Below are 27,446 nucleotides of genomic sequence, written 5' to 3'. Positions count from 1 at the left end.
GAAAGTCCTTCCCAGCATTTGGCACCCCAAGAATCTCTTCATCCACCTTGCTACAGAAAGCCTTGATGTCTCTGCTGTTTAGGTGTGGCCTCACCCTCAAGGGAAGGAACACAAAACCTGTTTTCTGCCCAGAAGGCTCTATGTAGCTAGAGACATTTCTGGCATTGGACCTTTCTCCAGATGCCTATGATAAATTTGTTTTTCTGCATCAATCTATAGAACCTATCGGTATGGACTTTAGTTTCAATGTAGTCATGTCCTATCCGTCTTTAGCTGGCTTTGCCCCTCAAGGTTTATGTATGCTTTGCTGTACAGGTGGATGAGCTACTTGCCACCAGAATTATTTTCACCAAACTGTACTATACTCAAACCATGTGGCATCATTTGAACCAACACGGGCTAAGTTCCATTGAACTGAACTGCCTCCTCTCCTCAGAGTCACTCTGATTGCTGTTTGGGTGTCAGGGACCCTCATACCTCAACCAGTCAGCCAGGTCCACCCCAGCAGTTACCGAGAAGTCCAGCCCCACCCTCTCTGGATCCTCACCCGACCTAGTGGGAACTGTTCCCCCCCCACACATTCAATAATCCCACCCAGCTATCCCTGGACCAAACTGAGGCTTGCTTCTAAAGCTGACCAAGCTACCACTGGCACTGTGAAGAAGTCCTATGGGACTCCTCAATTTGGCTGTAGGACACAGGCCATCTGCAAGATGGACCTGAAGGCATACCCACGTGCTAGAGGGACAGTGGCAAGCCGGGATGAAATTGACACCACATAAATAATTCCAAATTTTATTTTCTTAAACTGATATGACACAGTGAAACACAAAAGGGGGAGACTCACAAAATTCATCTTAAAATTGACAGGCCTGAGCACTGGTTCAGTGAGCAGGTTTGGCTCACACCATACACAGCCAGCCACACACACACACAGCCACCCAGGAGCCTTTAGGAACCAGGTGGTGGGTAAGGAACCCCTGCACTAGCCTCCCTGGTGGCTCTGGGTTCCGGTTGGCCACAAAGCAATAAATACAACATGTTACATGCAAGGGAGGTCATGGGGCAACTAAGGAAGAGACTGGTCTTAAGAGATCTGCTTTCTTGTACAACTCTTGTACAACCAAGCACAGTGGCAATATTTCAAGTATTGCAAAGAAAAACGTGTTTTTGTGTATGTGTGTGTGGCCTATGTTGTTGTGGGACAGAAACCCCATATCTGCTGTGTGGACACTCAGATACTTTCAAGTATGCATGGACAGCGGTGACAAAGGACTGGCAGACCAGGGAGGCTGGGAAGGTATTAGCTATGTCCACCCTGGAGCCTGGAAGACGAGCTTCAGCACAGACCCTGAAGGCCACCAAGCACAGGAGCCAGACTGACCGGAAAGCTCTACAGAGGACATGTTTGCATATGTTTTTCTTCACCCACACCTGCTACTGCATGGGAAGGACGGTGGCTGGGCACTGCCCTTTCTGCCATCCACAGGGAAAGTTAATGAGACCAGCAGCACACTCACTCATGCACACACTACAGCCTCAGTCACACACACAGCTGGCACCATCTCCTACACACAAGGGCAACATCCAATGTGATACTTGACCTGCCCTGCCTCCACCCTTCCAATCCTTAAACATCTGAAGCTTCCTTGTATGAAGAAAAACTGAGAGGGTGGGGACACATCTTGGGGGTAAAGTTGAGTTTAAAAAGCCTGGTGTTTCACACACGACGACTGTCCCTACTGAACATTTAAACATGAGGACTGTCTCCCCTCAGGAGGCAAGTCTGTTGCTTTCCTCCAAAGACCAGACACAGGAGGAGGTGAACACTGGGCGTTTTATACACGAAGACATGGTCTGCATCTATACAGCATCTTGGAGGACGAAAGCCAGGAACAGGAGGCAGGTTCCCAGCAGTCTGCACTGCTGGCTAGGTTCTCCAGTCTCTGTATGCATAAAGTGCTCCGGTGACTTACAAAGCTGGGTGGGTAGTCTCAGAGGGAGAAGTTCCTAGAGAGATCAGGAGGCCAGAAGACCATACCCTCTTTTCTTGGACGAGCAATGGGGCAAGTGAACTGTGAGAAAAAGCTTGCTTTGGCTTGGAGTCAGCAACAGTCTCAGGGCCTTGCCTGTCTACAGGGCTGCCTTGGGCTCTGCAGGTGGCAGGTGCCCACACACATCAGCTACCACCTCTTGGCGCCGTACCTGCTTGCCAGGGGAGCCAGCTAGGAAGAACAGTTCAGAAACTCCTGTCCCAGTGGGTAAGGGAGCTGTCCCTGGCACTCTGATGTCTACCTGCCAGCAGAGACTGGCAGCCTAGGAAGCAGGAGTTGCACCAGTCTGCATGCACAGGTCCACCGTGTAGCATCCCTGCTGGAGTTGGCTGGCAGCAGTCTCAGCACCATCAGATCAGTGTTGAGGACAGTCTGCCAGGTCTCAGACACTCTCCTGCTGCAGGTTGGCAGCAGGTGGTCAGGCATAGACGCCACTCAGCAGGGCCGAGAGTCTCCTCTCAATGCACAGCTTGCCTGTGGAGGACAGAGCATGAGGCAGGGAGGCCACGCCTACCACCCCACTCAGGCTGCAGGGAAGGAAAGGCACTCACATTTGGCAATGTTCTCAATGTCTGCCTGGTCCGTGAGAGTGTGCTGCAGCCCCTCCAACAACAGCAGGGCTTTGTGATATCGAGGTACACAGCTCTCTCGGTGCTGGAACATCTCATCGAGTGCAGCTGATTGTACCTACAGGCAACAGCAAAGCTGGGCAAGGCTGGGGCAAGATAGGGCTCTGACTGCTCAGCCCACTAAAGATTGCCAAACTTCCTTTGTAGTCATGCTGTGAGCATAAAAGAAGGGCTAAGGAATTAGCTACAGATGCTCATAGATCTACATGGCCTGCCTGCACGGTGGTGGCCACTGTGTTGTCTGCTTGGTTTGGATACAACCCAACCCCCATGGCAAGCTGGCAGTGTGCAAAGCACCCACTCCAGACCATTCCTACCACTGTGGCTGACAATGAAACTGATCAGTAAATAGGTCACAGCCAACTCAGAAAGGAAGAGATGGGGGAGGCCCTTCCTTTGGCAGACATGTTCCTCATGTGAGGAACATATGTATGACAAAGCAGAAACACTGCCTCAGTCTCACAAACAGGGTGTACTCCTTACACAGAGGCCTTCGTGTCAGCCGAGGAAACCACCTAGCTGAGAGCTAGGGTGCTACCTGAGCTGGTAAGCTGCACAGTGGGCAGTCACTATGTCAGGTCCCAGGAAGCCCTGCAGCCAGGGAAAGCATCACACCTAGTTTCAGAGTCCTGGCCCCTGGCCCCTAGGAACAATGTCCTAAGCCCTGACAGACACAGCACACAGATTACCCCATACCATCTGCACAGCATGGCTGAGGATAAGCCGCTCTGCAGTGACACCATGGATCCCATCCAGCAGCCGTTGCTTGTCCAGAAAGAAGCGCTGAAGCCGCAGACTGAGGCCCTGGCAGGATACCACGCTGGCCTTATACAGCTCATTTAGTCTGCGTACCACTAGGGTGGAAGTGTCCGACATCTCAGGTCCATACATAGCACCCCACACACCCTCATAGGAAAGCATGCGGGTGGAAGACCATGTCACACATGCAGGAGCTGTAACCCCCACCAGCCACAGCAAGGTCAGCATCAACCCCAAGGAGCTCAGTCTTGAGTAAGCTCACTTCCACTCACTCTGTGCTCTGAGCATGAGGCCAGGCTGGTGTACCCACTCTGCTGACTGCTCCCTGACCTGGCCTGGGCTTACCCATGTGGCCTTACCCTTCCACCTCAGGCTTGCTCATCTCACCCCAGTACCACCACCTCCCTGAGCCCACCTCCTCACCCTGCTTCACAGTAGACGAAAGGCAGAGCTTGCCAGCTCGAATCTGGTCAATGGCAGTCTGTAAGCCTGAAGAGAGCAGCTCAGCCACCTTCAAGTACAGAACCAGTTGCTCTGCAAAGCTAGAGAGCAACAAACAGGTCAGAGGCAGTCAGAGGCAGAAGTGCCCAACAGCCATCTCCATGCCCAGCAACACCTACCCCCACTCTCGGCTCAACTGACTGATCTGGTCAGCCACCACACTTTCCTGAAGCTGGTACTCAGGGCCCCCGGCTGCCTCACTGGCACTGCCCTTCAGGGCTGCAATCTCCAGAACTTGCTGTGCAAACGCTAGTGTGAAGCGCAGGCTGTGTAGGGTCTCCGTGTGCTCTTGCTGAGGAAGCAATAAGAGTCAGAGCCTGGGACACACAAGTGTACACAGCAGGGCTGAAAGGTTGATCTGCCCAAGGAACACCTTTCCCCAAATGTTAAGCAGGCAGTCAGAAGGGAGGACCCATGCTTGTCACCTCCCCACAAGCCTCACCTCCATGAGGGTCTCCTCTGGGAGGTCAGGAGCCTCGAAGGTCACAGCCCCCTCTAAGTTGGCAGCAAGGGGGTCAGCAAGGCTACAGCAGTGGCCTGGGGCAGAAAGCTCCGGGGCCTCTGCACAAGCCCCAGGCACTAAGTGGCGGGCAGAGGAGGAGCCAGTCGAGCCCAGGGAGCTGGAAGAGCCCACTGTAGGTAGACAGCTGGTAAGGGGCAGGCAGCCTGCCTGCTTCTCACCCCACAACCTTTGGCACTCTGAACTCCATCTCCAGAGTTCAGACGTACCTCAGTTCACACACCTCCTTATCCTGATGCTTTAATAAGGAGCACATTCAAAGGCACCAGCACCCCCAGGGCAGGGCTCCTTCTTGGAGCACTCTAGCTCCCCATCTGCCTAGAGATGGTAGTAAAGGTCTAGGTAAGAAAAGGCAACCAGTGCCATTATTGTGAAGAGGCAGGACCCTCAAGGATCTGTGCTGGAGCCCAGGACTCCCAGCCAACATAGGTTGGCCTTTCAGTGCAGCTGGACATGGAGTCTAGCGTCTTGGTTAGCATCACTGTTCCATGTCCGTGCTGGAAATGCCATATACATTATGGTCTATGCTTGAGGACTGTTATACAACAAGAGTTTGCCTTCAAAAATCCCCACCCTATGGGCTGCTTTTCCTGGGCTAGGCACAGACCTTACCTGAGAACATTCTGGTGCGGGTACTCTGGGGTGGGGTGGTACCACTGGGTGGGGAGCCCACAGTAAATACCACAGGTGCTGGGCTGCTTGCCCCTCCAGCACGAGCTCCTGGATGCAGAGTCCCTCCAAAGCCAGCAGAGGGAGCTGAAGAACAAGGCAGGCTCAGGGATGGGTTGAGACCAGACTGTCCCCAAGTACCTCCACACACCTCTCACATACCAATCTCCATAGGTTTCTCCTGTAGACTGTCAGTGCTGCCTGAGTCAGAGGCCTGTGTCCCAAATGCAGCCTTAAGCAGCAGGTCCGTAAGGCGGCTGGTGCTGAAGGACCTGAGGTATTGGGGGTGGGAGGGCAGTAATGTAGAGGATGGCCAGTGGGCCAGCCAGCTGGAGCCTATTTCTGCACACAACCATTCCTCAGGCCAGGCACAGCTGGACTTGTAACTCAGGACGGAGCTTCAGTACTTTAACCAACTTCTCACATCTCTCAAAGAAAACAGGCTGAAGCACAGGTGCCCACCACCAACCTAACACCCGCCACTCTGGACAGCCAGCACCACACAATGATTTGGGTCAGAAATGGTAGAGAGGAAAGCCTTGAGCAGTCTTCCCACTCCACTTACCGGCCAAAGGGGCCCCTTGTGTCTTCGGCAGGCCGTAGGCCAGAGCCCAGCTGCTGGCCCTGGAAAGGACCCGCCTCTGAGAGGTCAGGCAGTGTACGGTTCCGAGGTGGTGTCATTACTACACCCTGCCTAGCCAACAGGGTCAGCAAACTCTGAGAGCTGGGGGCTTTGGGGAAGTCAAACGAGGGTCCAGCCTAGGAGGAAAGGACAGCACTCAGAAAGTCCAATGGACTGGAAGACCTCAGAAACCAGAACACAAGATGGGGCCCAGTGAGGAAATCCTTCCCTCCAGGCCAAACCCAAGGGCACATGTATAGGCTCTTGTGTCATGAGATGGTGCTGCTGTCTAGGGCCCCTTTTTCCACAAAGGAAAACTAAAACAAACTGAACTACACAATCTCTTGAGGTGACAAACCTCAGACACTTTGACACTTTGAAATGGAGTCCATGCTAGTCTCAACATTCAGATCCTTCCAAAAGCTGGGATTATAGGTATGTGCCACCATGCCCAGCCTGAGATATCGTTCCTGTACCCAAACCAGCCTACACATATTACGAAACACCCAACACCTGGTGGTACCATGCGACCACAGTGAAGCAGCCACAGCTTAACAGAGACATGGGGCCAGGTTTCTTCCCAAGGATGAACTGCAGGGCAGTCAGGGAAGCCAAGCAATCCTACTTCTGTGAGGCCTCACAAAGTAAAGGTGACAAGTCACTAGGGCTAAAGGCATCCTACCAGTAACCGGCTCTCCTAATTTCCCTTCCCCAACCCCACTAGGCATTTCCAGGGAAGCAGCTGGAGGATGAAGCCCAATGGGCAACCAAAACTCAGAATGACCAGGTCCTTTCCTACCCCACACTCCCTACCAGAGCTCGGTCCCTCCTAGAAGCTATTACCTTAGTAGGAGAGCCTAGGATGGGGGGTAGGGGACTCCGCTGTAGGAAGTCAGGCAGCTTAGGTGAGCCACGCAGTGGCCGGCAAGACTGTAGCCCTGGGCATGGCTGGGGTGCGCTGGTCTGGGGTGGGCTGAAGGTAGCTCCCAGTGGGTCTGTTGGAGGCTTAGGCAGCTTGGGACGAACAACATGGAAGTCCGAAAGGTTGGGGGCACTGTGCAGGCGGCAGCCCAGCCCGGTGGTTCGTGGAGAGTGCTCAGGCACAGAGGAGCCTGGGTATAGGACAGGCTGCATTACTACCCTCAGGTCCCTCATACAGGCCCCTGGAACATGTACTAAATAAGCCACTGCCCCACTCAAGGCCTCTGTGACAACAACTTTATGGATCCCTCACTCCATGAACATAAGACTCCTTACAGCTGGGGTTGGGGATTTAGCTCAGTGGTAGAGCGCTTGCCTAGCAAGCGCAAGGCCCCTGGGTTCAGTCCCCAGCTCCGAAGGAAAAAAAAAAAAAAAAAGACTCCTTACAGCTACCTCAGAAAGCCTCTATATAACACAGGCACAGAAAGGCTTAGCACTGTGTCCAAAGCCACACAGCTGTGGACTATAAGGAACTGAGTGGCAGCAGGCACCCAAGGGTTGATGACAGACTGGCAGTACTTCCTACTTCCCCCTGAGGGCAGGAGGAGGCCCCACCAAGCAGCTCAGCTACTGCCCCACGCTTGCTCTACAGTCAGGCACTGTGCCACACCTACCTGGTCGTGGTGACCTGCCAGCCCGCACATCAGCTCCTTGTGGGGAGGGCACTCTGCTCCAGCTGGGCCGCTCGGGGATGGTTCCCACTGGTAGGAAAAGGGTGGCTAGATCAGACCACAGCAAACAGAGGGGTTATCACATCCACACATTCACACACCCACAGGTGGGAAGGGAATGCCTACCAGTTCCCATCCCAAGATTTACTCACCTTGGGGAGAGGGTGTGTAGGGACGGCCACCTCCTAGTGACAGCTTCCTGGCCAGCATGGCTCCATCAGTGTGCGAGGGAGGTGATGGGCTGGCCCGACCAAAGCCCAGAGGGCTGGTGCTACCTGACCTTCGGATGGCAGAAGACCTGCAAACAGAGCCAGGGCAGGTGACGTCTCATCCACATCACTGAGGGCCCCCCCAGCTTTTCCTTGGCTGTGCTGGCTTACAGTCACTAACTACCATTGCTAACAGAAGTTGCCTTCTGTAGTTTACACGAAACACTCACCCAACCATACCATTTACTTCATTCAGGCTACCAGGCACAGCTTGTCAATACGATGGGCTTAATGAGCTTAGGAGGCCCAGCAAGTGAAAGACTCTGCAACCTGCCCACAATGGAGGTCCACAGCAGTGGCAAGTCTCTCACTAAGGTCAGGGACACTAACCGGGCCGTCTGCTGTTGAGTAGGTGACTGCAGGTTCTGCTCGATGCGCTGGTAGTTGTGCACCTGAGTGGGGACAGGAATGGGGACCGAGGCACCGTACCTGTTGCTGGAGAAGGGACCAGGCCGGCTGTGGAGAGAGGATCACCACTGTAGACAGCATTGGGAATAAGCTCATCCCCAAACATCTTGGTAGAAAGTCTCGACTTTGGCCAGGCCTAAAGACTTTCACACTATAACCACCCAAACCTCTATCTATCTCTGTGACCCCTACATATTTGTTGGCTATAATCTAACCTAGCAAAGGTCTCGAAAGCAATATTCTCAGTGGGGCCCCTCATCAACCCATCCATACTTCAACAGGCCTTCAGCAGGGCATCCACACTGCCATGGCCAGATCTGACCAAATACAGGACCTTTGAACAGATCATGTCGAGAAAGGTCATGACCCTGAGTGTCACTATTAATGCTTACCCAGAGGGGCTGGGAGAGCTGCTGCAGGTCGGAGAGGGAGATGGGGTGCGGCCATGGCTCTCTAGGCCAGCAGAGGCCACCAGTGAGCTCCTGGTAGCAGAAGGGACAAGTGGACACCTTTGGATTGATGCATGCATTCAGATTCTAGACTCCCGCAACAGGCTTCCCCCAAGGGGGCCCAGCAGCCTTAGTCCCTCCCAAATGGCCTTATTCCCAGCCAAGACAAGGCCAGGCAGGATAGTGCTAGCTCCCCTAAAGGCCCAACTTATCTCTGAGCAGCGTTCAAGAGGGACTCACTCACCCACTACACAGCAGACTGTCAGGTGGGGGCTTGGCACTGGCTGCCTCAGGGACTAGATCACCTGTGGAAGAAGATGGCATCTGGCCAAGGTGTCCTCTGCTCTCCTCGGCTCCTGACCTCTCTAGCTCTCCATGCCAATGTCCAATGTCTCTCTTCCCACTAGAGCTTACAGTCAGGACAGTGCAATTACAGGCTGGTAAAGTGGGTCTGTAGGGCCTCAGTGCAAGGCTCTGGGACAGAGGGGACTGGCAGTCCCTCTCTCAGCCACCTTTGTTATACACCAGCAGCACCTGGACCATCTGCATCCCTTTTTTCATATTCCTGCACCTGAACACAAAGGCACTGCAGACACACCTGTGAGGGTCAGATTGTGCCCAGCAAGCGCAAAGCTCTAAAAACCCATTCCAATTACCCATAAGGAGATCGGTCTGAACCCATGCTCACGAATACAAAGGACTCCATAACCACGCCCATATCGTGTGCATGTACCCAGAGTTGTCTGACAAATCTCCTATGCTCCCCACACCCACCCCATGTCCAATAAATACTGTGAGGTTGCCTGTCTGTAGAGTGGGCCTGACCTGGAAACTGGGCTGGGACCATAACAAAGTCATCTGTGTCACAGGAGTCTTTGCTGCTGCCACCAGAGTCCCGGGACCCCTGCAGAAAGCCAGCAGCATCAGCTGGGGAGGTAAGGGTCTTCTGCAGTTGCGGCATCTCCCCCAGGGACTGTAAAATGGAACAGGGCTGGTAAACTGAGTCCATAAGCAATCCACCTCCCCAGTAATAGTACAGACCACAGTGGGGGTCAGGCCCATGGTGCTAAGCAAGAGAGCTGGGCTTGGACTTTCTCTGCAGCACAGCAGAGCTTTCTTTCAAACATTAAAGGTTCATGTTGGGAGTTTATATACATACTGCTTGGGAGCCTTTAGCTCCTAGCCATTCATGAAGAATCCATGTCTGGGGCAGTATTTACTACCTTTGCACCCCACCTCTCTATTCCTATACAGTAACAGAGCTAGTGTCCCCCAGAGGAAGGTACCACTGCAAACCAGCACCAACCAGGTACCGTACAGAAACACTTCCAGGTGCCCTGGGCAGGTGACAATGCTTGGCACAGCTGTGAGCCATACTTCTCACTGAATGAGCACCAACATATTGAGACCCTACTACCAGTCACAGACCACAGAACCTGCTCCTCTAGTCATGGGACAGCCTAGAGGACTGGGCCAAATCCAGACCTTAGCTTATTACTGCCCAACCAAACACTACTGAACAGCTAGACATTCAAATGGGGCTCAAGCTCAGTGAGCATCAATGCGAGGAAATCCTTTCCCTAGTCATGCAGGACAGAAGCTACTCAGATCATGCCTGAAGCTACACAAGTCATGCTTAAAGGACCAGAGGCAGCTAGATCTCTTTCTGTAAACCCATCACTATGCAGTCCATGGCCCATCAGAAACCCGAAAGCCAACTCACCGGGGGAGATGCCAAGTGGGAGGCAGAGCTGCTGCTGGAGCTGCTGCCAGACCCTGAGCTTGGATATGAGGGCACAGGCACAGGTGGGGCTGCAAGAGGGAAGGAAATGGGGCAGTGTGCACACTGCTGGATACCACTACAGCTTTGGAGACATGGCTGCCTTTGACTGATACCACAGTGACATGCAGCCAGTATGTTATGCCACCCTGCACTGGTACCTCCAGTGCCCCCAAGCCCACAACAGCAGAACCACCCAGGTAAACATGGCCTTCAAGAAGAGGCAGAATGAGACGTTCCACCTTTCCAGACTATCTCCCAAGATAGCAATGTGGCACCTACAGACACTGGGGAGCATGTCACAAGCCCTGTCTGTGCCCAAGACTGCCAGAGACTCACATTTCTTGATGGGGGTGCTGGCATCTAAGAAAGGGTGGTGGAAAAATTCATCTGTGGATAAAAAGAGCGAATTATCTCAATGCCCCTGACCCAGACAGACTCAGCCCAGAGCCTTGGGTGTCAAGGCCAGGCCCCAGCTACCTACAGAGAGTCAGGGCCCCAGAAAATGGCTTCAGAGAACATCTAGCCCCCATTTCAGCAGGATTCAGCCTGCTGACCTTGCTGAACTTAGGAGGAGCACAACACACTGTGGCCCTGTAGGCTGACAGCAGCTGGCAGACCATCAGTGCCTGGGTGCTCACTGAGGCCAGTTAACATAATGATAACTAAAGGTAATGCCCAAGACCAAGCAGGGTGACTAAGCGGGCAGAGTGCCAGGTGGCCTGTGCTCACCAAAGTCCATGCGGTCCTTGTGGTTACGCTGCAACAGAGCCAGGAGCAACTGCCGCAGGGGAGCTGATGTCTCCCGTGGGATGCTGGGAGAAAGAGCAGATGTATTTGAGTAGGTTGTGGGTGCCAGCGTGGACCCACCGTGGGGAGAAAGGAGGGCTGCTTACGCAGGAACTAGTGTCTTGTTCTTCTCATAAAACAGGCGCAAATCCTGAGGGCTGCTGGCCTGTTGAGACAGCGATGAATAAGCTCAGACTTGTGAAGAACCACAGGGCCCTACCACCCATCACTGCCTTGCCTCTCAAATGCCTTCATCCCCAGACAGCCCAGGGGGAGGACACTGGGAAGCTCATATGCTATGTCACACAAGGACAGCGGGAAGCCGGATGAGACAGGAGCCATCAGACCCTCCAATTGAGAAAGGGGTGGCCATGGCTAGGTATATATCCCAGAGCTGAGCATGGACTCCCTCACTATTATCTGTTGGGGGTCTGGGAGGCTCATGGGTTGAGATCCTAGTGACAGGGAGGGAGTGGAGTGGGTTGGCTCCTGATCTGAAGTCAGTCAATGTTGACTAGGAGGAGCTTCCAGGCAATATAAATTTATTATGTTTAGAAGCGGGGGGTGGGGTGGGGAGGTGGAAGGTCAGGAGACCTAACCCAGAGTAACCATAAACAAACATGACTCGACCTCTGATGGAGGTCATAGCAGAGGTGACCTTTAACTTACCAAATATCGAGGTGTGGCCTAAGCTCTAGGTAAGAGGGTTATTCTGTTAGGTAGGATGTACTGGTGCAGAAGAGATCAGGACTGACTGGGCATGGCTTAGGACTACCTGACTATTAATAAGGAACTGCAGTATTACGGTGACCCATGGAACGGGCCATGATAAGGGCTGCCACCAAGCCTGGTACCTATAATCTCACATTGATCCCCACCTGGCAACCCGGTACTCTTCCGTGCTGAGGACCCACCCTGAATGCCACCTAAACTGACCCTCACCCTCCAGGGCTTTGGGGACTCACCAGGACCTTAGTGCCACAAGGCACTCACCTGAAAAGGGGCCTTCCCTGTCAGACACTGGTAGACAATGGTGCCAATGCTCCATAGGTCAGCCTTCCCATCGTAGTGCTGGGACATGATGACCTCAGGGGCCTACAGGGTGACGACACAGAGCAGCACTATTGCAGCAGCAGCAATGACCAGCCACAAGTGCCAGGCATCAGCACATTGGAGACGTACCTGCAAGGCACTAAGCAACCCACACCCACCGTGCAAGCACCACCAGCCAGTTCTGACAGGACAAAATGATGCACAACTATCTACAGCCCAATACGATGCCATAGCTGAACCTTAGCGGGTCTGACATTCCTACAAAGTGTCTTAGACTGGAGGATGACCCCAGCTTTCCCTGAAGCATCAGGATGCTTGGTGTGGGTTTTAAGTGGTCCTGGACCATGAGTGGGTACATACCATGTACATAGGAGAGCCACAGAGCGTGGCCGCCATCATGTTGCTCTGGAGGTACCGGGCAAATCCAAAGTCAGCTGCAGAAGAAGCACCCAGATGGCTTGATCTGATATTTCTCCCCCCACCACCACCACCTCCCCGGGAGCTGAGGACTGAACCCAGGGTCTTGCGCTCACTAGGCAAGCATTCTACCACTGAGCTAAATCCCCAACCCCTGATCTGACATTTCTATAGGAAGGGTCCCCTGCTGCAGTCTCTCAGGGAGCCACCACCCAAACAGATCTCACCAATCTTGACTCGGATGTTGCTGGGGTTGGCACGTCGACCCCCGGGATTGGACAGCAGAATATTCTGGGGCTTCAAATCACGGTGAATGATGCCCTTGCTGTGTAACAGCTGCATGGCACCAGCAATCTGTTGTAGGAACAGCCTGACAGTGTCTTCACTCAGTGTGCGCATAGCTGTTAAGAAAAGGTAGACTTTTAGGCCACCATGGTCCCTCCAGGAGACAGAGGGTACATGGCTGTGTGGAAAGACAAGCTCAGGGACTAAGCACCATTATCACTCTACAGAGCCCTCCAGCAAACAGGGCAAACCCAGTCTACAAGCCTTTTTGCACCAAGGCCAACTTGTTGTACAACTTCCAGAAGCTGGTCCACCTCCCCTCTCCCCACATATTCTTGTAGGACTTCTCCCTCCACACAAATTTGCACTGCTAGCTCTTGGCTGATGACAGCACTCTGCTTGTGTTGGTTTCCACTTCGCTACTGGACACCTGCTAGATCTTTCCCATTCTTATGGCAAGTCAGTCACTAGTCTTACTCCCAAGTTCTGGGGTGGGTCTTTTGACCCCTAGAACACAGTGACTTCCAAAAAGGCAGTCTATGTGAAAGTAGATACAGGGGCCAGAGAGATGCACAGCAGTTAGGAGCATTCACCGCTCTCAAAGAGAACCTGGATTTGCTTCTTATCACCCACATGGTGTGGTGGCTCACTCACCACCACCTGTAACTCCAGTACAGGGCTTCCAATACCCTCTGGAAGGTGCCAGGTACGCATGATGCATGTGGTCTTCATGACAAACAGAACACTTAAAATTAAAAGGTCCCCCTTCCTCTTGGTTTTTCAACACTCTGTTTTGGTTTGTCCACTCAGGGTTTTACTGTGTAGCCCTACCTGCCCTGGAATTCACTCTTAGATCAGGCTGACCTTGAACTCAAGAGACCTGTCTGTCTGCCTCTGCCTCCATAGTGCTGGGTTTAAAGACCCAAGCCTCAAATGCCTGGCAGAAGTATTTCTTTAAAAAAGCAAATTGCAGGGGTTGGGGATTTGGCTTAGTGGTAGAGCGCTTACCTAGGAAGCGCAAGGTCCTGGGTTCGGTCCCCAGCCCCGGAAAAAAAAAAAGGAAAAAAAAAAAAAAAAAAAAAAAGCAAATTGCAAACCATGGGTATGTGAACTTGATGCAGAGCCCTGAGTTCTGTATATTCAGGCTCAACTGGGCACAGGCTTCAGCAACAGCAACGCAGTGCAGAGATGTCAGACAACCAGCTAACTCCCTCCTAGGTAGGAGCCACAGCAAGTGACACCAAAACATGCACACCCTAGACACAGGCTTGATGTGTACCAACTGAGAAGAAACATCCACTTTGGAGTCAGTTGGGATAGCAGCTTACCACAGCCCCGTCACTCGACGGATGGCCATTAGGGAGCCTCCACTGCAGCTCAAACACACACATGCATGGGGGTCTTGTGAGCCCCCCAAGACACTCAAGCTTACAGGCCAGCTCTGTATTGGCCTGCTCACCCTTTCCTCCCCCACAGACACCTGTAGAGCCTGGAGCCTGGCCAGGAACCACCCAACTACTGAAGGTCATGGGTGCAGCATGCTGTGTGACTGCCCCAGGGGACAGGAACAAATACTGAGTGGGCAAAGCCAAGCATGGCTTAGCCACGTGAACTTGAGCACACAGTGAGCTGACAGGCCAGGAGCCTAAAGACACAACCTCAACATCTACTACAACTGAACCATCCCAGCAGACTACGCAGGGCTCTCCTAGACCCAGGGTCTTCTGTAATGGCTCAACCAGAAGACAATGCCACAGTCTGGGGAGGTGTCCAGAAGCTGTAGTAGAGGGAAGACTCAAACAGTCGATACTGTGTTCTAAATGCCTGTGTCCCTCTGGAGAAAGGTGCTCTGGGGGAGTCGCTACCCTTAAAAGGAGGCTAAGGGGCTGTCACTTCTGTCACAGCTTGAGCCAGAAGGCATCATCTGGGAAGGGCTACTTTGAGCCATCAATTCCCACTGTCTTCTGTTTCATGTTTGCCAAGAAAGAGCGTTCTGATGAGGCGTGGACAGCTGCTGCATCCTTCCAGGCCTTGGGACAAGGTCCCTACAGTGGTTCCACTTGCCTTTCTTTCTTTCTTTCTTTCCCCAACCCTCAGAGCACCCCATGGAAGAGATGTTGATGCTCCTAACTCTGCCTAAACAACTCAGCCACGTGCTGTCTTTCAGTGCATCCTGAGCTCTCCTGCTGCCTGAAGCTTCCCTACTCTGCTGGGAGCACCTTTCTTAACCTGCACCCACCAGATCTCCCAGAGATCTCTTGGCTCAACTTTACACAGACTCTAAAGCTGCTCCTCTGCCCTATCCCTGTGTGTGTCCCTGCCCGTGCTTGCTCAGACCCACCTACCCTGGCCTATGTCCTTATCTCGGCCAAAATAGCAGAACCTGACAATTCTGCTTAAGCCACCCACCCAACCCAGCACGTGGACATACAAATGGCTGAGGGTGGTCAGGCTGATGGGCCTGAGGGAGCTGTACTCACTTCCTATATAACCCCAAAGTAGGAGGATCGACGTCACAAACAAGCAGGGGACAGATCAAGCTGCAGCATTTTAGGCTGGAAACAGAGCCCAGGGGGCGAGCCTACTCACTGTGCAGGTAGTCAGCCAGGTCTCCACCATTACAATACTGCAAAAGACAAGGGACGCACATGAGCACACAGCCAAATATCTCCAGCCTGACTCAGAGTCCTTAATCCATTACCAGTCTCTTGGACCTGTCCCGTGTAGGTATTCCCAAAATCCCAGCTAGGAAATGTCAATAACGCATGCTTATACCCACTATGCCTATCCTGCTGGGCCCTGTGCTTGCCCTGGGAACTCACCTCCATGACCAGGTAGACAGAATTGGCCATCTCCTGTAAGACAGAACAAGCCATTTAAGATGGGGGAACACCTTCATGTTCTCTCACTGGACATCACTTGCAAGAGTCCTTGGTACATGCGACCACAAGCAGAGTGAACATGGCCAGGTCTAGGTGTCCTCTGTGGCCAGGACTCAGTCTAAGAAACAGGACGTCTGTGGCAAGAGGCTTGGAGTGTGCATACTTGTTTCATGGTCATATCAAACGCTGCCTCAGTGTCTCAGACCCCAGGTCTAAGGACCTCCATAAGGCTCAGGGTAGGAAGAGACTGTCGTGCACATGGACTACTACCTATGAAGGTGACTCATGTTCACAGGGTACTGGGACTCATGTTCACAGGGTACTGGCCTTGACTCTTAGGCCCAAGACCAGCTCTGCTCCCACCTCAGGAGTCTACAAAACAGATTACAGGCTGGTGTTGTCAGGCTGAGTCAGCAAAAAGGCCTCCCAGCTGTCCTGATCTTACTTGGTGAGACTCTAGAGGCTAATGCAGACTTCTCAGCAGGAGGTATCCTGGTCTTCCCCCCTCCACTGTTCTCTCTCAAACTCAGACAGATCCTCACTGGGTACCAATATGCTCCCCTGTCTAATCAATTACCCAACACTAACAGCCTGCAGTGAACAGGGACCACCCATCTGACAGGCCTGGTCCCAAACTGTGGTGCCTCCTCTAGGAAACCACTCCTTCCTTGTAGCCAGAGCAATAACTCTCACCTTTTCATTGACTACAAACCTAGGACCTGGGGTTGGGGTTGTAATCAAGCTAATCAGCCTGGGTCTAAACAACCTACAGTTCTTTCTACAGGTAGCTGGATCCCTGAAATGTAGCTGCCAGCTGGGTAGAGCAGGCCTTGGGAACCACAGGAAGAGACCTTCCTGCTATATAGCCCACAGCAAAAAGCAAAGAGAGGCTCCACCACATCCCCACAGCCCGAGGATACACTCCCTGGTTCTCAGGAACTCAGCTGCAGATGGAGGGATGTAAGGGTCTTCAAATCTCTCTTCTAGGGCCCGGACCAAGAAAAGACTGCAAAATAGCCCTTCTCAGAGCCTGGGAGGGCTAAATGGGAGACAGACACCCTCATCCCCAGATGACCCCAGCACAGCAGCCAATGTTAACCAGTTCCACGAGATAGCTTCCTCAAATACATACATACATACATACATACATACATACATACATACATACATACATATGCAGACACCTAGGACCTCCACCCCAACTCCTTTCCCGCCCAGCTTCCCAATCCACAAGGCTACACAGGAACATCCCATGAATGACAGACACAAAGTACCTAAATAAAACCCTAGGATGTAAATGTGGGAAAAGCCCACTCTGCACCAGAGAGATAAGAGAGCTAAGAATTGTGTTCAGGTAGCCTGGCTGTCTCACAGCTGTGTGTTCCCAAGTGTGACTGAGTGTAGCCAAGGTGGGAGGGAGGCTATTTACAAAATGGGCCTAGATTGCTTCATGAAGGCCTATATACCAAGACCCCAAATCCCTGCCTGAACTTTCCTGTCCTGCCCTAGAGGAGGAGCCTTGGCTTGGCCCCACTAGCTCCACTTTTGCTTCTGCATTCCAGGTCAACTACAGGGGAAGGATACTCTGTAAAGTCCTCAATCTGGAACCACAAAGGCAGGCTCAAGGGAACAGAATAGGAAAGAGGTTAGGGGCCAAGGAGGGAGAGACAAAATCCAGGTAGGATGGGGATGGAAATGAAGAAGCAGCAGGTAGCCCCTTCAGCTTGACTGGTATGAGAGCTGAGGGAGGGCTAGGGCACAGCAAAGGTGACAGAGATAAGGACCCATAAATATCCACTACTACACACACCCTGTTCCCTTCTGCATCAAAGCCAGCCTGTCAGCAGCTTCAGCTTACAGCCCAAGCAAGGGAGGCTTCTGGGGCCACCTGCTGTGGGATGGACAGACAGATGGATGAACAGACAAACAGATCCATGCACACATGCACGCACCAGACGGTGGAAGGTGGATACCCAGGTCTGTCCTTACATTAGAACATGATCTATCTAGAGCCCCAAACTCACCCACCCAGCCAGGACAAGCAGGGACAGTGACAAGGACAGACAAAAGATCTGGGAAGACCAAGATGGCATCCCTACCTCCCTTAGAGCTACTAAGCCAGGATTTACAACTGAGGGCTACTGGTAGCAGCCAGCACTCCTAAACCTACCCTGACACACTAGAGGCAGAGCTGCTGGTGAACCATAGGCCATTAGCTTCTACACAGAGAAGACCTCAGCATAGAGTGAGGTCCACAATTCACAACAGTGAGCTTGTTGCCCCACTTAGACATACTGTGCAAAAAGAGCAAGTGTTTCCACCAGGCCTAAGCAGTGCCCTTAGCCTTCCCCTGTCAGCACCATCTTGTCAAGCCTCTCAGGCCTGTACACTCTCCTGCTTCTTCTGTGCGTGACTTCCATGAGCCACACAGTGGACCAGTGACAGGATGTTCCCCAGCCACAAAGGAGCAAGCCAAGGTCCAAGAAACCAAGAACATGCCCAGCTCTGTGCAGCAGCCGGGCTCGCCCAGGCAGGCTGCCTTCTATGCCATCCTCCATCTCCCTGCCTAACCCAACACCCAACCAGTCCCAACCAACTTGGAACTTTACTCCCTGTCTTCTAAAGCTGGTGGGCCAGGCTGTCTCTAGCCTAGAGGGAACGAGGAGTTGAGGTAAACCACAAAGCAAGGGCCTCCAAGCAAGAGCTTTTCCAGGAAAATGGCTTACCACAACCTGTCCCCTCCATAATGAACAGGGAGTAGCAGTCAGAGGACAGAACACAACCACAGTGGTCAGGGTTGCCCTGTCCCAAGCCACCTGGAGCTCACTCAGGACCACTTCTCCAGCCTCTGCTCTGCTCAATTGTTCCTACGAATGGTGGCTAAGACTGCTCCCTAGCACATACTCCAGGACTCGGAGCAGTCAGTCCCTTCCTTCTCAGGGGCAGCTTTCCCATCATTGCAGGGTTGCAGACAGTCTTCGCCATGATGGGGAATGCAACTCCAGCAGCCAGGTCCCATCGCCCAGCCCTTGAAGGGAAGAAGGTGACACAGGGTGGCCAGTAGGCTAGACACAGTTGGTGGCGAAGGAAAGCAGGTTTTGGAGGAACACAACCTTTTGCTGAGCTATCCTTCTTGTGCAAGGGAGAAAGAAAATTAAAACAGAATAGAATCAGCACTCCTGTGAGAGCTAGGCCTACTACCCACAGGCACTCAGTGCTGGCCCAAGAGGTTAGCATCCTGGGAAGCTGCACGGGCATCTGGGCACGTAGGAGGCTGCCCCGCCCCAGACACAGATATTTTGCTTAATAGGATCCCAGCTCTCCACCCTCTGCCTGCTCCACTCTGGTCTGGTGATCTCAGGCTGGATCTGGCAGACGAGTGTCAAGCACTGACCCACTTAACTCCTGAGGAGCCAGGCTTCTGGACTGCAGAAGGTGGCAAGGCTCTAGCCACAGCAATTCTTGGCTCTTCTGGATAGTCAACAGAAGAGTGCCAGCTCACACACCAGGGTGGGCTGGGGGCTGGTGACCTGTGTAAGGAAGGTCCACCACTCTATCCCTTGGGCTTCAGCAACTTCCCTTTGTTGCAGTTCTCTGATCTAGGCCAGCCTCTTGAGGAGGCATCCATTAATCCAGCCAGGTACGTCTCCAAGTCTACTGTCACGCATCAACTTCTGCATTGTGAATAGTCAGACCCCTGATAGCCACAGATAGCACAAGGGGACAGAGTGGACCCTTGGGAATACAATTCCATACAGCTGCTCTCTAGGACCATACTCCTGATATCTACTGCAGTTCTGACCCCACAGACATCTTACCTACCACAAACAGTATAGTCAGAAAAATACAGACAGAACCAAATCTCAATAGAAAGTCAGTCTGCTTGTAGGAAGTATACAAGCTAACCAAGCGGGAGACCAGAGCCACAGGGCAAGCGGTGGAAGGCAGGCAGCCTCTAGAACATGGCTACTATCCCACACTGCCACAGGCTTTGCACCCTCCATACTTTTATGTTACCTACAATTCAAAAGGTAAAAAGCCTTGAATCTGTCAGCAGGCCTAACCTGAGCTTGATCCCTCGGTCCCATCTGATCAATATCCTGCCTGCTTCAATATCAATTCACCATTTCAGCTTAAAAAGATAAAGTAGGGAAGGCATTGGAGAGCCTGAGAGAATAGCTCATCACTTACGAGCATTTGCTCCTACAGAAGACCTGGGTTTGGTTCACAAAACTCATACGATGGCTCAAAGTCAACTGTGATTCCAACACTGGGGGATCCAACACCCTCCTAAAGCTTTAGTAGGTACTTCATATACGTGGTGCATTACCATATATGCAGGAAAACACAGAGAGAAACACACCTTTAAAATAGGGGGCAGGGGTTGGGGATTTAGCTCAGTGGTAGAGCGCTTGCCTAGGAAGTGCAAGGCCCTGGGTTCGGTCCCCAGCTCCAAAAAAAAAGAACCAAAAATAAAATAAAATAAAATAAGGGACTGGAGAGATGGCTCAGTGGTTAAGAGCACTGACTGTTCTTCCAGAGGTCCTGAGTTCAAATCCCAGCAACCACATGGTGGCTCACAAACATCTGTAATGAGATCTGATGCCCTCTTCTGGTGTGTCTGAAGAGTACTCACATACATAAAATAAATAACTCTTTAAAAAATAAAATAAAAATAAAGATGGCTCTGAGATAAAGCTACCTGCCTACCAACCTGACGCCCTGAGTTTAGAGCCCCAGGTTCCCACATGGCTGAAGACTCGACTCCACTAAGGTGTCCTCCGACCACCACACAAGCACGGCCTGGTATGTGCACGCTCCACCCCGTAACATACACACATTTTAAAAACAGTTTTAAATAAAAAGATGGGTCCCTGGCAGAGGTGATGCATGCCTTTAACCCCAGCAGATTAACTCAGAAGGCAGAAGCAAGCAGATCTGTGAATTCCAGGCCAGCCTGGTATACAAAGACAGTTCTAGAAACCCTGTTGAAAAAGACAGAAATAAATGGAGAGATGGCTCAGTGTTTAAGAGAACTGGATGCTCTTCCAGATTCCAGAGGACCAGGGTTTGATTCTCACCACCTACACGGCAACCACCTGTAATTCCAGTTCCAGGGGATCCAACATCTTCTTCACAAGTAGTATAGACATATATTCATGCAGAACATCCATATGAAAGTAGTGTTTTTTTAAACAAGTAGGCATAGTGGTGCACATCTGTAATCCCTGCATCTAGTGGGATGATGCAGGAAGAGGACAGCAAGTTCAAAAACAGCTAAAGCTGTTATCAAAACTTGAAAGCTGGATGGGTTGATTGGTGTGTGTGTGTGCCTTTAATCCCAAATTGAAGGAAGACAGCAGAATGTCAAGGAGTTTAGGGCTAGCCTTGGGCTACAGGAGACCCTGACTCAAAACACAAAGGAGGAACTGGTTATGGCAGCTGCTGGGTGTGGTAGTTCATGCCTTTGATCCCAGTACCTGGAAGGCAGAGGCAAACAGAACTCTGAATTCAGGGCCTGCTTAGTTTACACACTGAGCTCCAGGCCAATGTCAGGGATACACTAGTCTTCCCCTCCACTCCACCACCAAAAAAAAAAAAAAAAAAAGAAAGAGAGAAAAATGCATGTTCAACTTTGCAGACGTACAGACTTCAGCCTCTTCGTCTCAGACTGAGTCCACACGATAAGCAGTCTCCACCCTGAGTGGTGAGTGAGACGGCTACAACCAAACCTCCATCGCAGGCCAGGACATCTCCAGGCTCTCCTAACCCAGACAGAGCTCGAGAGTGGATCTGTCTGCAAGGTCCAGGTGAGTCACCTCTGGGCAACCTGGCAAGGCGTAGGGCTTCAGAGAACCGGCCAGACCGCGTACCAGCCTCCAGGGAGTCATCAGCAGTTAAGGCTGGCAAGGATTGAGAGAACCCACATCTACGGCCTGATGCTGGTTCTGGCGGTGCTCACTCTCCCAGAGAAAGAACAAGTCCAGACATTGGATGCTAGATGAGGAGGGAGCCCAGTCCCTCCTTGATGAAGGCCCTATGTTCCATCCAGTTGCCTCCCCAAACCTCTGGTGAACTCAGAGTGCAGGAGTTGGAGGTTTAACTCATAAGAGTGTGTATGAGTTAAGAAACGCTATGGGTCCCAGGTTCAACACCAGCACTACAAAGAACGAAGAGGAGCTGGTATTGTGGGTTTTGTTTTTTGAGACAGGGTCTTACTGTGTAGCCTGAAACTCACTATGTAGAAGAGGCTGGCCTGGAACTCAGAGATCTGCATGTCTCTCCCTGCCTAATTCTGGGATTAGAGTGTACCCTACACCTGGTCAGGGTTATGGTTTGAACATGAAAAGCCTACACAGGTGCATGCTTGAATACAAAGTCCAAACTGGTGGCATTGTGGAAACTTCATGGCTAGAAGAATGGCTGGAGGTTACAGCTGAGAACTTGTAGTCTGAGCTCTCTGCATCTCTGATTAAACACTGCCGTGAACTCCACTCCACCTTTCTTGTTATGATGAACTAGAACCTGTAGCCAAAATAAACTTCCCCTCCCTTAGCCTGCTTCTGCCAGGTGCGTGAGGGAAGAATGGGTCCCAGGCCACCTCGGAGCGGGTGAGTCCTTGTCACAAACAAACAAACAAACAAACAAACAAACGAGGGGGAGGAGAAATGCCTATGTGTAACCTAAAACAAAAGAGCTTTTCTTACATTCTTTTTTTTTTCTTTCTTTCTTTTTCTTTGGTGCTGAGGACCGAACCCAGGGCCTTGGGCTTGCTAGGCAAGCACTCTACCACTGAGCTAAATCCCCAACCCCAGAACTTTTCCTTTATAAAGAGCCCATATACCATCAGAAAATTTTGCATGAATAGACAGTAACAAGTGTCACCCCAGATCCAGGTTTTTTCCAAGTACAAACATAAGCATGGAGAAGCAGCTTGCCACCAGTCTCACTTGACTGGCAAGTCTCAGAGAAAGGATAGACCCTGCTTCCAACAAGGAAGACAAAGTAAATTTGTTTACCACTACTCCAGATGAGGGCCATGAGAGATCAGCCTTTAAGAATAAATACTGGGGTTGGGGATTTAGCTCAGTGGTAGAGCGCTTGCCTAGCAAGCGCAAGGCCCTGGGTTCGGTCCCCAGCTCTGAAAAATAAATAAATAAATAAATAAATAAATAAATAAATAAATAAATAAATACTGGCTGTTTTGCGAGGTGTGGTGGTCCATGCTTTTAATCCCAGCAGGAGGCAGAGGCAAATGGGACTCTTGTGAGTTCAGTGTCAGCCTGAGTTCTACACCCAAACATGAGAAACAGAAAAACCCTGGGGTTGGGGGCTGTTAGCATAGAGAAACAGTTATTGAAAAAAAGAAAAGGAAAAAAAAAAAAAAACAAAAAAACTGGCTGCTCTTCCAGAGGACCTGGGTTCAATTCTCAGCAACAACTACATGACACCTCACACCTGTCTGTAACTCCAGTTCTAGGGCTTCTGTCATCCTCACACAGACATATATATGTATAGGCAAAGCACCAAGGAAAAACACACAGCACCCTCCTCATACAACTCACAACTGCCTATAACTCCAGTTACAAGGCATGTGACATTCTCTTCTGGCCTATGCTGGCAACGGCACACACGTGCCACATACACATATCTCAGATCACACACACACACACACACACACACACACACACACACACACACACACACAGAGGCACCTGCGCGTGTACGCAAACACACTCCTGGCAGATGTGCAGGGTCCCTAACAAGTGGAGGGCTGGCTGGCTGACTCTTGTTGCCTGCCACTGGATCTTCTTCCCCTAACTGGACTGCCTGGCTCAGCTTCAATGGGAGACGATGCATTTAAGCCCACAGCAACTGTAGGTCTCAGGGTTGGGTGGCTTCTCCTCTCAGGAGAAGGGGAGGGGGAGGTGGGGAGAGGGATTTGTAAGGGTAGGGCTGGGAGAAAGGGTGTGTGACTGGATGTGAAGTAAATTAAGTTTAAAAGAAAATAGAGCACTTCCTTCGGACGCAAGTTACCAGCTTGCTGCTTCTCGGCCTCGCCAGGTACCAATCTCCCTCGCGTTGCAGAAAGCGGCTGTGACGCGACGGAAGTAATTCCTTCCTGTGCCCCGGAACCCACGGGGGAAACTAGTAACTTCCTCTGGGATCAAATAGAATTTTATAAGAACATAATGGATGGAGAGGAGAAAACCTATGGTGGCTGTGAAGGCCCTGATGCCATGTATGTGAAATTAATATCTTCTAATGGTCATGAATTTATTGTAAAAAGAGAACATGCATTAACATCAGGAACAATAAAGGCCATGTTGAGTGGTCCAGGTCAGTTTGCGGAGAATGAAACCAATGAGGTCAACTTTAGAGAGATCCCTTCACATGTGCTATCGAAAGTGTGCATGTATTTTACATACAGGGTCCGATATACTAACAGCTCCACTGAAATTCCTGAATTCCCAATTGCACCTGAAATTGCACTGAACTGCTGATGGCCATGAACTTCCTAGATTGTTAAATAAAATAAATTATAATAAAAAAAAAAAAAAGAAAATAGAAACTCTAGCTGCCCAGGGGTGGTGCATGCCTTTAATTCTAGCAGGGGCAGGTGAATCACTTGAGTTTGAGGAGAGGTCAACAGAACTAGTTCCAGGATAGCCAGGGCTACACAAAATCACCCTGTCACAACAACAAACAAAAACAAGCAGCAAGTCAAAAACAAGCAGCAAAACCACTAGTAAGATTTCAATGCAAGGATAAGTTCTGAGCCAATACAACTTTAGGAGATGGGCAATCACCAGATAACTAACCATTGGCACTGCCTCTCTGGGGGGCAATCGGACAACAGTCCCTCGGATTACAGTAAGCACACACCTCTTGCCCAGGGCTCCGACTTCTAGGAATCCATCTACATATCAATTCTAGCCAAAGAGCCCAAGGACAGTCATGACCACATTTTGACTTGCCAGAATCCCAGAATAGCTCCTGTCCCTCAGGAGGGTTAGGTTAGTAAAATGAACCACAGACAGTCAAGCCCTAGGCACCACATGACCTTAAATAACCACCACAGGAACAGAGATGGCAGCAAATACCACCTGTGCTCCCAGTAGCCTGACACCGGAAGTGATGGCACAGCCTGCGTGGTCCAACCTAGGTGAGCCCTTCGCTGCAGTCCGCTCTGAACACTCAGCCTGTGAGCTATCACTTCCAATAAGGAACCAAGTGTTATTCTTCATAGCAGGCCAGACATCAGTGTGTGACAAGAAACTGAAGCCTCTTGCCTCCTCCAAGAGACAGTAGAGGAAGGGCAGTGGGGGTTGGTGTGGCAGGAAGGGAACGCATCTCCAGGGAGTAACACAAACTGTGGGGATACCTAAGAGGAGACAGGACAGCAGTCTACAGTGGACTTAACTGTTATCTGTTCAACTCTAGTGAGACCTCCACGGAAATGCCCAGGCAGGGGACAGCGGGAGCCTGGAGGGAATCCCAAAGTGCAGTGAGGACCAGAGTCTCTCCCCCTGTGAAGGTCATGCCATCTACTCAGCCCTGGGCCCTTCCCATAGCACTGAGGAGTGGGGTGGGGGAGCATGGGGAAGGTAGGAAAGGCAGGCTACAGAGGCGCGACCCCTGAACCCAGAACACCACGCTTCCAGCTGTCGCCAGGTACTCCCTGTCACACAGGACTTTGGCCCTGCCCACATGTCACCTCATGCCACCTCACAGCCCTCAAGGTAAAGTTGGAAGAGGTTCAGGGGAGGAAGGGAAGGAAGGGGAGGAGGCCACTGAAACACAGCTAGCTGGCGGCTGGGAACTTCCCTCAGCCAGGGCTGGTCCCGTGGCCCCGGTAAACAGGTTTCAAAATCATTAGTCAGCACTTTGCTAGGGGACCAGCACCTAGGGTTCCTGGTCCCCACACGGGGTATGCAAGGCCTACAGCTCCTGCCACCACCGGGCTGGGGGACCTGGAAAGGCAGCACAGAAGCTGACTGATCGGTTGGTTTGCTTGAGAGGTGGAGGCATCCTCAGGCCCGGAAGAGTGGGCCCAGCCCCAACTGCCGGCGAGAAGGAATCTCCAACAGCCCCTCCCCCTTCTAGCCTCTGACGCAGGAGTGGGCTGGCCAATGCCAGGCCGCTGAAGCAATGTCAACAAACAAACCCGCCAGCCCAGACAGGTGGGCCTGGCTGGGACACCGGTCTCAGAAAGGGCCACTGGGTCAGACACCAAGGAGAGGAAAAGGGTCCTTGGCTCCAGGATACACCAACAAACCAAACGATCTGAGCTAGGCAATCGCCAGAGATTCAACGCTAGTGTTTATGGCCGCCTTCCTTCCTATGCAGGCAACAGATAAGTTAGGGAGGTCCCCCGAACCTAGGAAAAGCTTGCCCCAGAGATGAGGCTTCCCGGGGCCCTGAGTGGCCTCACAGTTGGTTGAGCCAGAGACAGGGCATTCAGAACCCAGCTCCTTTCACCAAAACCAAATACTAATCTAAGAGCCATCAACTGCCCCCCCCAGGGGGGCTCCAACCCCAGGCAACCTACGGCCTGAGGCTGTGGATGAAACAGGCAAGAATAGCGTTACCCCTCCCCCAAGCCCAGCAGCAGCTGCCTCCGGCCTTACCTGGAAGTCATACAACGCCACAATGTTTTCGTGCTTTAGTTCCTAGGACACAAATCCAAGTTTCTCATGAGCGAGACAAGAGCTGACCCACCCTCTCCCCCCTCCCTCGAGGCGCTGGCTCACCTTCAGGATTTTGATTTCCTTTCCTAGCAGTGTCTGGGACTTGGCAAGGTTCTTCTTGTTAATGCATTTGACGGCCACCTCCAGGTCGTGCTTCTGAAAAGCCAAATGTGGACCTTCAGTGTTGGAAACACCACCCCCACCCCTTGCTCCCCACCAAGCTAGGAACACGTAGATGGCTCAGGGTGGCTGTCCCAAGGGTCTTGGAATGGGGAGATGCCAGAGGCAGACAGGTTGTCTCTGTCAGCCGGGCCTGGAATCTAAGTGGATGGAGTCCCAGGCTAGGTTCTCAGGACTGTTCTGACTTCGGGGATAGGGAATCCTGGGCTGGCATCTCCTGGTCTCTGGAGCTAGAGTAGCAGGTGGATTTGCGGAGCTGGGGTCCTTAACTGGGTCTATGGATTTCCGAAGGTAGGGTGCTAGTCGAGGAATCCCGGAATGCGGGGCACCCCCCTGGGAGCCTCACCCACCTCGCGGTGTCGACCCTTGAAGACCACCGCGAAGGCGCCGTGTCCAATCAGGTCTTTGCGAGAGAACTCGAACTTGCCCACGGTCTCGACGCCGCCGCGGCCCGTCTCCATAGCGCGCGCGGGCCGGGGGCGCGGGCCCGGGGGCGGCGCTACGGGGTGCGCTGGGCTCAGGCGGAGGCCGGCGGGCCGCGTACGCGGAGACAGAGGCGCCGGCTCATCGCCGGGGCCCCGAGCCCCATGGGGCAGGCCTGGGCCGGGTCCCAGTCCCACAGGCCGGCGGACGGAGGGACGCACTCCCTCGGCGTCCTCTGCGGTACCCTCACGGCGCTGACAGTCGGAACTCACTCCGACTCGGGCCTCGGCTCTGACACACTCCAGCTCCAACTCGGTCCTAACAGACGATGTGGCTCGCAGCCCCGCAGGGAAACAAAAGATCCGCGGCACCGGGGCCTCGGAGCCCGAGACGCCGGCGCAGCCGCACTGCGCG

General features: G+C 52.3%; 2 protein-coding genes across 3 annotated transcripts; one reads left to right on the top strand and one right to left on the bottom strand.

The window, feature by feature from the left end:
- Positions 1–781: 781 nt before the first annotated feature.
- Ulk1 (unc-51 like autophagy activating kinase 1) lies at positions 782–27,446 on the bottom strand. 2 transcript variants are annotated; one of them, XM_032886586.1, is made up of 28 exons: positions 26,960–27,446; positions 26,493–26,585; positions 26,370–26,411; positions 15,679–15,711; positions 15,446–15,482; positions 12,799–12,972; positions 12,515–12,588; positions 12,095–12,196; positions 11,209–11,267; positions 11,045–11,127; positions 10,652–10,702; positions 10,256–10,344; positions 9,358–9,505; positions 8,777–8,837; positions 8,476–8,565; positions 8,006–8,131; positions 7,559–7,704; positions 7,350–7,454; positions 6,598–6,866; positions 5,698–5,891; positions 5,295–5,404; positions 5,076–5,219; positions 4,386–4,576; positions 4,063–4,235; positions 3,866–3,984; positions 3,380–3,537; positions 2,606–2,741; positions 782–2,528 (listed from the first exon to the last, which is right to left on the bottom strand). In XM_032886586.1, exons 1-28 carry the CDS (start codon positions 27,068–27,070, stop codon positions 2,473–2,475), a joined length of 3,174 nt encoding a protein of 1,057 aa, XP_032742477.1. In that variant the 5' UTR covers positions 27,071–27,446; the 3' UTR covers positions 782–2,472. The 2 variants fall into 2 exon arrangements, with proteins under 2 accessions (XP_032742477.1, XP_032742478.1); XM_032886587.1 differs by having other exon boundaries at positions 7,350–7,436.
- On the top strand, positions 23,762–24,242 carry LOC116885323 (elongin-C-like). Its single transcript, XM_032886588.1, has 2 exons — positions 23,762–23,802; positions 23,883–24,242. The coding sequence occupies exon 2, from the start codon at positions 23,931–23,933 to the stop codon at positions 24,240–24,242; it is 312 nt and encodes a 103-aa protein (XP_032742479.1). The 5' UTR covers positions 23,762–23,802; positions 23,883–23,930.

Source organism: Rattus rattus, chromosome 16 (assembly GCF_011064425.1).
Source record: "Rattus rattus isolate New Zealand chromosome 16, Rrattus_CSIRO_v1, whole genome shotgun sequence".
Taxonomy (NCBI): domain Eukaryota; kingdom Metazoa; phylum Chordata; class Mammalia; order Rodentia; family Muridae; genus Rattus; species Rattus rattus.
The sequence above is the reverse complement of the archived record's forward strand: the minus strand, read 5'-3'. Positions and strand labels throughout refer to the sequence as shown.